Source organism: Cetorhinus maximus, chromosome 5 (genome assembly GCF_964194155.1).
Source record: "Cetorhinus maximus chromosome 5, sCetMax3.hap1.1, whole genome shotgun sequence".
Taxonomy (NCBI): Eukaryota; Metazoa; Chordata; class Chondrichthyes; order Lamniformes; family Cetorhinidae; genus Cetorhinus; species Cetorhinus maximus.
In genome coordinates, this window is record NC_135883.1 from 28,822,311 (window position 1) to 28,834,327 (window position 12,017).

At 42.4% G+C, this 12,017-nt stretch overlaps 1 protein-coding gene across 2 annotated transcripts in view; it reads right to left on the reverse strand.

Moving 5' to 3' along the window:
- Window positions 1–12,017, reverse strand: part of asap2a (ArfGAP with SH3 domain, ankyrin repeat and PH domain 2a) — a 211,086-nt gene that overhangs the window by 12,623 nt on the left and 186,446 nt on the right. For both annotated transcript variants that reach the window (XM_078541632.1, XM_078541631.1), the window contains exon 23: window positions 5,712–5,870. In XM_078541632.1, coding sequence (XP_078397758.1) covers window positions 5,712–5,870 — 159 coding nt within the window. The remainder of the gene's footprint in view (window positions 1–5,711; window positions 5,871–12,017) is intronic.

A 12,017-nucleotide genomic window follows, 5' to 3' on the forward strand; every position in this document is an offset into this window, starting at 1 on the left:
AATCCATTCACAAGAGCACAGGCCTGCTGCATGGGGGGACCGAAGATCGTAAATCAGAGACTGAGATAACTGTAATCTGCAAAAGTGCATGACCTTTACCTGCATCCAATCTTTGTGTGTGATGTTGGATTTAACTTGGGGTACGTGTGTGAGAATAAATAACCTTATTTATTTTAAACTCATCAAAGCTTGCTGCTGAATTATTTAATTGGAATGCATGTTGCAAGGATAATAAAAACATACAAAACATACTGATTGTGGACATAAAGAAATAAAGAATCGGGGCCTGCATCCGCAATTTAAATCCATTGGAGCAAACAAGCCAAAGTAACTTTAAAGGAAATTTGGAAGCAGAAGAGAAATGTTACGTAGCCAATATTTTTAAAAACAAAACAAAAGGGATTACAACAGAAAGCTTTGCGAATACTAACGATAAAAGTTAAGATGTAATTGTTCATGCAACAGGATTACTTAGCGCTAAATTAGCGTCCTGAATGATAGAATATTTAAAAGACATCGCTTAGCTGGTAGAACTTAATTTCTTTTTATTCATTCACGGGATGTGGGCTTCGCTGGCTGGGCCAGCGATTATTGTCCATCCCTAAGTGCCTTTGAGGTGGTGGTGAGCTGCCTTCTTGAACCGATGCAGTCCATGTGCTGTAGGTACACCCTCAGTACTATTAGGGAGGGAGTTCCAAGATTTTGACCCAGTGATAGTGAAGGAACGGCGATATATTTTGAAGTCAGGTTGGTGAGTGACTTGGAGGGGAACTTCCAGGTGATGGTGTTCCCATCTATCTGTTGCCCTTGTCCTTCTAGATGATAGTGGTTGAGTTTGGAAGGTGCTGTCTAAAGAGCCTTGGTGAATTCCTGCAGTGCATCTTGTAGATGGTACATGCTGCATCGGTGGTGGAGGGAGTGAATGTTTGTGGATATGGTGCCAATCAAGTGGACTGCTTTGTCCTGGATGGTGTCAAGCTTCTTGAGTGTTGTGAGAGCAGCACTCATCCAAGCAAGTGGGGAGTATTCAATCACACACCTGACTTGTCTGGACAGGCTTTGGGAAGTCAGGAGGTGAGGAACTCATCCCAGGATTCCTAGCCTCTGACCTGCTCTTGTAGCCATAGTCTTTATACGGTTAGTCCTGTTCAGTTTCTGTCAATGGTAACCCCAGGATGTTGATAGTGGGGGACTCAGTGACGGCAATGCCACTGAACGTCAAGGAGTAATGGTTAGATTCTCTCTTGTTGGAGATGGTCATTGCCTGGCACTTGTGTGGCACAAATGTTTCTTGCCACTTGTCAATCCAAGCCTGGATATTGTCCAGGTCTTGCTGCATTTGGACATGGACTGCTTCAGTATTTGAGGACTCGCGAATGGTGCTGAACATTGTGCAACCATCTGCGAACATCCCGACTTCTGACCTTATCATGGAAGGAAGGTCATTGATGAAGCAGCTGAAGATGGTTTTGCTGAAGACACTACCCTAAGGAACTCCAGCAGTGATGTCCTGGGGCTGAGATGACTGAACTCCAACAACCACAACCATCTTCCCTTGTGCTAAGTATGACCCTGATTTCCATTGACTCGTTTGCTAGGGCTTCTTGATGCTACACTTGGGTCAAATGCAGCCTTGATGTAGAGGGCAGTCACTCTCACCTCACCTGTTGAGTTGAGCTCTTTTGTCCATTTTTGAACCAAGGCTGTAATGAGGTCAGGAGCTGAGTGGCCCTGGCGGAACCCAAACTGGGCATCAGTGAGCAGGTTATTGCTAAGCAAGTGCTGCTTGATAGAACTGTTGATGACCCCTTCCATTACTTTACTGATGATCAAGATTAGGCTGATGGAGCGCTAGTTGGCCGGGTTGCATTTGTCCTGCTTTTTGTGTACAGGATATACCTGGGCAATTTTCCACATAGCCGGGTGGATGCCAGTGTTGTGGCTTTACTGGAACAGCTTGGCTAGGGGTGCAGCAAGTTCAGGGGTGCAGCAAGTTCAGGAGCACAAGTCTTCAGTACTATTGTTGTAAAACACAAAAGCCTGAGGTCTTAAAGATGCCTGCTGAACATCTTGGCCTCACTCCAGATTCAGAACAGGTAGAGGATCTGGAACCTGAAAGAAACTATGTTAGCTTAACCAAAATTTGCCTAGAGGAGCAGAGGCAAGAGTTAGAATTTCAGTCAAAAGAAGAGCAGGGCAGAGAATTTCAGGAAGAGAGAAAGAGAAGGACAAAAGACAGAGGGGGAATTCCAAGAGAGAGAAGGAATTCCAAGAGAGAGGAGGGGGAGAGGGAGGGAGTGAACTTTCCAGCTAAAGAAACTGGAGGAAGAATTACAGGCATAAAAAGATAAGAAACTAAGACAGATTGAAGCAGCCAGGGAGAACTTGACTTTACCTAGTGCGGTGGGGGTGCACACTGATATTTCAAATAACCCTAGCTCTGAAACAAGTTTAGATTTCTTAAAGTATTCCTGACTGGTGCCTGCGTTTGAAGGGGGATGTAGAAACCTTTACAGCCTTTGAGAAGTTGGGAGATTAATTTAATGGCCTGGGAAGTTAGGTGAAGTCTCCTGATGCAAGGTCACTTAAAGGGGAAAGCCTGCAAGGTTTAATTTTTATTGTCTGCTGATAGTTTTGCCAATTATTGACAGACAAAGGCTGCTACCCTAAAACTCAAACTCATAACAGAGGCATACCACCAACAATTCCGGAACTCTCATAAAAAATTCACTTAAACTTTCTTTGAATTTGAGAGAATTAAACAGCTAGCATTTGACTAGTCAGTGCGAGCCCTAAAAATCGACCTCACCTACAAGGGATTAAGATAAATATTACTGCTGGAGGTGATCAAAAACTGCCTCCAATACAGCCTTAAAACTGATCTCGAGCAACAACGCAACTAATACAGCTGATGAATATAAACTAACCCACAAACCTCTAACTCAAAACAAATTTGGATCTGATAATTTCTACCCAGCTAGGGGGAGATAAGATGGAGGTAGATCGAACAGAGAAAAGGAGAAGACAGGGTACAGCAATCCCGACCTTTTAAATGGAGGAATTTGGAAGGTAAATGAGCTGGGACCCCCTTTGCATGTTTCCAATGCAGAAAGACCGGGCACAGAGAAAACTGTTGGTTCCCCAAAAGATCAACAGGGGGAGCTGCAGTCAGAACCATGTATATAGCCTTGAAGGTACCAAGCCCAGACTCAAATGTAGTTTAGGAATGAAGCGGCTAAACCAGAGGTCTGGTTAGCAGACACCTTATTCCAGGATTTAAATAGGAACAGAGAAAGTCCACAAACCAGCAGACAGAAAATGAGGGAGATGCCTCACCCACTGAAGTGCCACAGGGGAGTGCAGTGGAAGCTGGCTAGTCATCTATGGACAATAGTGTCCCAGAGGACATGGGACAGATTGGGGATAAACCCATTCCCAGGGTAAAAGAAAGAGGGAAGTCAATATACTCCAGGATGAACAACACTTGTGAAAGCCACAAGGAAAGTACAAGTGCAGTTAACATGGAATCATCCACCAAACAATCAGAGAATCAGGTTCAAAATCTAAATCCACCTAAATCCAACAGTTCAACTTCTGAGCCCACTGAGGACAGAGTGCAGTGGGAAAACCGGACACCTCAAAGGGATTTAAAAATAATATACCACACACCATCACCCTAGAAATAAGAATCATCAATGGACCAGAACCCAAGTTATCAGACCTATGGTTTGTGGAAACAACCATTAAAAGGTTAAGGAGTCTGCAGGCAAGACAATCAAGCAACAGAACAATTTACATACTGCAAGCTTTGAAGCAGGACCTGTTTGAAGCAGGATTTGAAGCAGGATCTGACTTCTCCCCAGATCCAGCATGGAACTTGAACTGTTCCTAACAGCAAACCTTATTGAGAATCAAATGTCTGTTGGTGTTAAGGTCCCGAAACCTTGAGATATTAATGAACCCCCAACTAGGTAACACATAATTGTGGATTTTAAGAAAAAGATGACTGTTACAAACTGCAGCAGTATTGGATTACTGTTTGATTGTCAGGATGTGTGAAGGGTGTATGTGTACGTTTTTTTCCTGCTTCACAGAGAGGCTGTATTAAAAAAAAAAAAATCAAAATTCTTCTTTTTTTTTGCTCATGTGGCGGAGGCATCTCAGCACCGGAATGATTATTCTGAACTTCAATCTAATTTTATATTTTTAAAAATTGGACAAAAGGGCTGGAAAAGATGGCCGCCCAAGGTCACCTGACTTCTTTTGCAGATTGAAATCACTCCCCTGTCTCAAGAGGGAATAAAAGAACATTCCAGTCTAATATAAGTCAATGCCCTTCCCTGAAACCAATCAAGGGATATTATCTGATTTGAATGGGTCATTCTAAAACAAAAACACTGAGACTGTCTCAAACCCTCAGAGGTGTTAACCTACAACACAGGATGTGAAATTAACATGACCACACCTTAACTGGGAAAAGACCTTGAACTTTCAAAAAGCCACATGGAGACAGCCATGTTTTCTCTGTATGTTTAAAATCAGCTAGGAGCTCTGTGCAGGCAGTTCCACCAGAGCCATCAGAAGCATCAGTACTGCCAGTGTGTGAACCAGACTCGGAAATAAATTGTGAGACAACAGGCAGCCAGAATACATAACCCGTTCCAGTTTAAAGTTTGCCTGAGAACAAACCTCCTGACTATTCAACTATAAGAAACCTTAACCTGCTAGGAACCCTCACTTCAACTTCAAATCATCAAATTCATTCAAAGACCACAGGCCTGCCACGTGAGAGATTGAAGCTCGTAAATCAGAAACTGATATAACTGTAATCTGTAAAAACGTATGAGCTTTATCTGTATTCAATCTTGGTGTGAGAGTGAGATTGAGTGTGTGTGAGATGTTGCATTTGATTCAGGGCAAGTGTGTGAGAATAAATAACATTCTTTATTTTTATAAAAGCAAAATACTGTGGATGCTGGAAATCTGAAACAAAAACAAAAATAGCTGGAAAAACTCAGCAGGTCTGACAGCATCTGCGGAGAGGAACACAGTTAACGTCTGAGTCTGTATGACTCTTCATCAGAACTAAGGAAATATAGAAATGAGGTGAAATATAAGCTGGTTGAGGGGGGTGGGACAGGTGGAGCTGGGTAGAGGGCCAGTGATAGGTGGAGGCAAAGAAGAGATTGCCAAAGATGCCATAGACAAAAGGACAAAGGGGTGTTGAAGGTGGTGATATTAGCTAAGGAATGTGCTAATGGTGCGAGTTTTCGTAAACACCTTGTCAAACACCAGGAGAGAAATGGAAAGCATTTTAACTCACCAAAGCTTGATGCTGAATTATTTAATTGAAATACACACTCCAAGGGTCAGAAAAACACACCCTTTTCCATACAAAACATAAAATTATGGGCAAATACATTTTGTCCCTGGAACTGCTTTTTTAAAAAAAAGCCAGTAGCAAGATGGACTTCCTTCTATTCAGCTTTCATTTCTCTATAGACTATCTTCCCAGGAACTATACTATCAAATTCAAGACTTAATCAAATGATAATGTAATCAAATCATATTATCGGTAGAAATAGCATAATTAAGTAAATGGGAAAACAAAAATTCATTTTAATTAGCCACAATGTGAGTGCCTAAATGCAAACTGAAATATGAAGACAGAAGTCGACCAATATACTAGAGATGAATAACCAGACACATACTTGCTGTTGCTGATGTTACACGGACTGGTGGTACTGGTGGATGAAGGTTTGGAGGGTCTGAAGCAGACCTTTGCCTGCTTGCTGTTTCCATTCCGAGTGATGCAGGCTTCCAGACACCGGATGAAGTAGCCGTTTGAACACCAGGAACTGAACATTGGACTAAAGTCAAAACGCAGACAAATTAGATGCATTTTGCATAACATATCAACCTTTGCCATAAAATTTTATGAACTGTTAATTTCATCCACACCTTCTTCGCAAATAAAATTAATTTCTGTGCCAACATCGTAAATTTAACTTACCGCAAGTTACAAAATGAACATTGTTAGGCATCTGGATTACACAGGTCTCATACCCCGATTATACAATGACACCAGAAACGGCACCAGTCTCAGGATACTTATTATTCTTTTATCAATCTTCACAGCAAATAGAATATTCCACTATTTATGGAAATGAAAATGTACCCACCCTTTTAAGTTTAATCACACCTAGGCAACCTTCCTCATTTAGCTGTGTATCTATCTAGGCATCATTCTTGAAAAAAAATTCTCAAGTCTTTTCCATCATTGACAGCACATTTAGCTGTAATGAATGCATGGATAAGTTCTTAGCCCTTTTGTGCTGTTTTCTCTTTTAAAAGTTTTTGTGTCATTGGGCCAGTAGAAAATCTTCAAAAATGATTTTCTGTAGGTTTTCAGGGCTTTTAAGGAAAGAAATGATTTCTATTACATAGTACCTTATCATACCACCTCCTCCTTCAGGTACCATGCCCTAAGAGGGCGTTGGTGACCATGGACTTCTATTGGATTGGTCCATGATTACACTATCACAATTATATAGGATGTAATTTTGCTTGGCAAAGTACTGCAGTGGTTTGCCATTGCCTTCTGGCAGTATGGCTGACCAGGGAACTCTCCTGCTCTTATTGCCTGCCGTTAGGCATATTGGAAGGATTTATCGGCTGATAATCAACCTGTTTGTCCACGTTTTGAAAGCACCTTATGTGACCATCAAGTCCTGAAGTGGAACTTGAACCTGGAGCTTCTGGCCCAGAGGTAGGTACACCATTACTGCGCTACAAGATCTATCATATCTCAGGATGTCCAAAAGCATCTTACAACAATGCAGTTATTTTGAAATGCAGTTATTGCCCATGTAGCAGCCAATTAACACATAGCTGTGTACCACAAACAACTAAGAAATGAATGACCAATTCATCTTATTTTGGTGGTGTTGGTTGGTTGAGGACCATTGACTAAACAACCTTGCTAACTCAGAAGTGAGAATGCTATTGAGCTAAGCTAATGCTTAGCCATGCTGATATTGTGAGGCTTACCACTTTGATGTGACTTTCCTTTCACTGACAATCCATTCAGCTGTCTCTGCTTTTTCTCTACCTCTGCCTAGCACACTGGGCCAGGTTTCCTTTAAGACTCCCTCCTGCTCTAGCTTTGAACTTGCATCTTTCTCCAATTTCTCTCCTATCCCCCCATATGCCCTCCCCAACTTCAGCTCGTCCGTGAGACATAATTCATGCTCCCCCAACGCTATTCCCACTAAACTGTTGACCACAAATAAAATTCTGTCCTTGCAAACTAATGCCCCATCTCCAAGCTCCCTTTCCTCTCCAAAGTCCTTAAACATGTTGTCGCCTCCTAAATCAATGCTCATTTTCCCCAGAACACCTTGTTTGAATCCGTCCAATCAGGTTTCCGCCCCTGAAACAGTACCAAATGACTCTCAATGTCACAAATAACAAAATATGTAATTGTGATAGTGGTAAAGCATCCTTCCTCATCCTTCTTGACCTCTATGCAACCTTTGACATGACTGAGTATACCATCCACTTTCAGTGCCTCTCCACCATCATCCATCTATTTGGTCTCCTCTGCAAACTCTGTTCCCTAGGTACCAACTTCAACCCTCTCTCTGCAATTGTGTGAGGCTGAACCATACTATTTGCAAACTTAGTGTCACATTTGACACCGAAATAAGATTCCGACCACATATCCACACCTTCACCAAGGTCAAGACTATTTCCAACTTCATTACATCTCATCCCCTGCCTCAGCTCATCTGCTGCTGAAAACCTCAACTGTGCCTTTGCTACCCTTTACAACTACTCAAATACAGATCTGGCCAGCATCCCATCTTCCATAATACAGAAACCCAAGTTCATCCAAAACTCTTCTGCCTGTGTTCTAATGCACACCAAGTCCTGTTCACTCGTGACCCCTGTGCTCACTGACCTACGATGGCTCCCAACCAACACTTTGCTTTTATAATTCAAATTTGTTGTCAAATCCCTTTATGGCTTCACCCTTCCCTATCTATGTAACCTCTTCCAGTTCCACAACTCAGAAATACCCTGCATTCATCCAATTCTGGCCCTTTAAGCATCCTTGATTTTAACTGCTCCACCCTTGGCAGTCATAGCTTCAGCTGCTGTGGCCTAAGGTTTGGAATTCCCTTCCTATAACTCTCCAGCTCTTTCTCTCTACTTCCTCCTTTAAGACTCTCCTTAAAACCTACCTTCTTGATCAAGCTTTTGGTCACTTGCCCAAATGTCTCCTTAGGTGGCTCAGTGTCAAACTATGTTTGATAACAGTCCTTTGAAGCATCCTTGAGATGTTTTACTACATTCATGGCGCCATATAAATACAAGTTATTGTTGTGCTTCAGCCCACTCAGACTTCTACTGGTTTAGTGTTCATCGAAGTAGGTAGGTCCTAGTTTATGAGAGGTCACAGATTTGCACTAAACATCAGAGATCTTTCAGTGGCAGATGCTCAATTAATCTCTTTGTGAAGTTACAGCTTCCAAAACTATGAAGTCTGTTTCAAACTCAATAGAAAGCTTTGGAACAAGTTTCAGTGAAAGGCTGTCCTGATAGATATTGAACATTGTACCTTTAAAGAAGTATGCCTTTAGCTTGAGATTACACAGAGAAATATCCGGAGGCAGGCAAAATTGTTGCAACAATTCCACAATGCATACAACAGCCTCATGTCAAAGAGAAAATATTGACTGAGTTACAGTTTACCTTCACCAGTATGGAGGTTTTCCTTATTTACTTGGCATGATCTTAGTAAACATCCAGCAGTCTTTCACCTCCCTCTAACTTAAAAAAAATGCTCTCAGCTAACTAAAGCCATTACTTTGCACTGCAACAAAAATCAAGCTAACATGGCTTTCTAATTGTAATCTGTTTTGCTCTTCTCCCACTACGGAATTTTGACCGTGACTTGCTTATTTTGTAGACTCAAAATGTTAACCTATTTTTCAATGTAATGTAGGATTTTCTCTGTGCTTTCTGTATTTTATCTATTTCAAATTTCCAGAATTTACAGGTTTTTTTCATTTTTAAAATAATTAAATTGTTCTGGTTCGTCAAGGACTGTGAACTTGTGGTTTAAATGATTTTAAACTTGTATGTTTTTGAAATCCAAAGATTGCTGTGGTTTCACTTAAGACATAACAATGTCTCGATCGCTCATTAACGTGTCACAATCTACAAATTCTTTGCTGCAGAATTTGGTTCAACTTACTGAAGAAATTGAGTTGAATTAGAAAATTTTGGGAAACCAGACGAAAACTCATACATGGCTTTGTCACAACTAGTGTGACTGATTTGACTTTACATCAGAAATAATGACTATTAAAATAGCATCTGCATAGTCCCTAGCATATTTACTGCGCAAGAGCATAATATAAGGACAAAGCCGAGGCTATTTCGTTAAACACTATAACCATCAGTAAACATCCCCACTTCTGAACTTATGTTGGAGGGAAGGTTATTGATGAAGCAGCTGCAGATGGTTGGGCCTAGGACACTACCATAAGGATCGCCTGCAGTGATGTCCCAGGGCTGAAATGATTGACCTTACTTTGTGCTAGTTATGACTCCAACCACTGCAAAGGTTTCCCTCGATTCCCACAGACTTTGATTTTGCTAGGACTTCTTGATGCCAAACTCAATCAAATGATTCATGGATGTCAAGGACAATCACCTCACCTCTGGAATTCAGCTATTTTGTCCATATTTGGACCAAAGCTGTAATGAGGTCAGGAGCTGAGTGGCATTGGCAGAGCCCAAACTGAGCATCAGTCTGCAGGTTATTGCTGAGTATATGTCGCTTGGTAGCACTATCAATGACACTTCCCATGATTCCATGCTGATGATTGAAAGACGATTAATTGGCTGGTTTGGATTTATCCTGTTTTTTGTGGACAGAACATAGCTGGGCAATTTTCCACATTGTTGGGCAGATGTCAGTATTGTGGCTGTATTGGAGCAGCTTGACTAAGGGCACAGCTGGTTGAGTCAGAAGTCTTCAGTTGTACAGCTGGGGTGCTGTTAGGGCCCATAGCATCTGCTATTTCCAGTGCCTACAGCCATTTCTTGTGGAGTGAATCAGATTGTCTGAAGATTGGCATCTATGACAGGAACTTCAGGAGGAGGCTGAGATGGATCATCCACTTGACGCTTCTGCTTGAAGATGGATGCAAGTGCTTTTGCATCGATGTGCTCAACACCACTCTCCCGCCCCCTCCCAAACCATTAAAGGCAGGGATATCTTTGGAGCCTCCTCACCCGATTAGTTGTTTAATCGTCCACCACCGTTGCCCACAACCGTATGCAGCAGGACTGCAGAGATTTGATTTGATCCATTGGTTGTGGGATTGCTTAGCTATTGACTATAGCTACTTCTGTTGTTTAGAATGCATGTAGTCCTGTGATGTAGGTTCACCAGGTTGGAACTTCATTTTTAGATACGTTTTGTGCGATGCCTGGCGTGTTCTCCTACACTCCACATTCAAACAGGGCTGGTCCCTGACTTGGCAGTAACAGTGGACTGAAGTGTATACCAGGCCATGAGGTTATAGATTGTGGTTGAATACAACGTTACTGCTGCTGATGGCCTACAGCACCTCATGGGTGCTCAGTTTTGCACTGCTAGGTCGGTTCTGAACCTATCCTATTTGGCACAGTGGTAGTGCCAAACACACAATGAAGGGGGTCCCTCAGTTTGAAGCCAGACATAGTCTCTACAAGAACTGTGGGGTGGTCACTCCTATCAATATTGTCATAGACTGAGGCATCAACAATAGGTAGTGTCATGCTCAGTGCAGAACACAAAAGCTGCTAAGATGGCTGCAACATACTATGTGACTTTTGGCATTTCAACTGTATAGACTTTAGAGTCTGCGGCCAATACCTGATTAAATATGGACCTGAGTGAAGGAGCCTCACAGCTACTTGGTAAATCACATCTCATTTTTTAAGGATGGACCAAAACCTACAGACAATGGGGTTTGCAGACAACTCATCTCCATGCTTCACCAGGGACAAAGAGAGACATCGAAACTCAATGGGTATTAGACGAATGTGAAATAGATCTCACTGGCCTTTCATTGTATTGTGATGGCCCTCACATCCAAAAATAACAACCCAGCTTGTTGTGCAGTGGTGCTATCAAGTTGAACTCCAAGGTGTGAAAGGCCTCAACAAAGAATGTTTATCGAGCTAACACGCCACTTTATTTAAAAAAGGACTTGTAACAGGTCACAAGGGCAAGACAGCCATGTTTGTTGCCTGCTTTTAAAACAGCAACAATCAAGTCTGCAGAGGGAAACCAGCAGAAAGCCATCAAATCAGCTCCAGTCAACAAAGCAGCCAAGGTAATAGATAGCAATAACTTGAAAGGGGGAGGCCTCTCTCCAACCTGTTCCAACTTCAAGTTCACCTGAGGACCAACCTCCTGGAAATTCAACTACAAGAAGCCTCACAACTTTTTAAAAATTCATTCATGGGATGTGAGCTTCGCTGGCTGGGCCAGCATTTATTGCCCATCCCTAGTTGCCCTTGAGAAGGTGGTGGTGAGCTGCCTTCTTGAACCGCTGCAGTCCATGTGCTGTAGATACATCCACAGTGCTGTTAGGAAGGGAGTTCCAGGATTTTGACCCATCGACAGTGAAGGAACGGTGATATATTTTCAAGTCAGGATGGTGAATGACTTGGAGGGGAACTTCAGGTGGTGGTGTTTCCATCTATCTGCTGCCCTTGTCCTTCTAGGTGGTCATGGTCATGGGTTTGGAAGGTACTGTCTAAAAAGACTTGGTGAATTCCTGCAGTACATCTTGTAGATGGTACACACTGCTGCTACTGTGCATTGATGGTGGAGGGAGTGAATGTTTGTGGATGTGGTGCCAATCAAGCGGACTGCTTTGTCCTGGACGGTGTCCAGCTTCTTCAGGTGTTGTAGGAGCTGCACTTGTCCAGGCAAGTGGGGAGTATTCCAT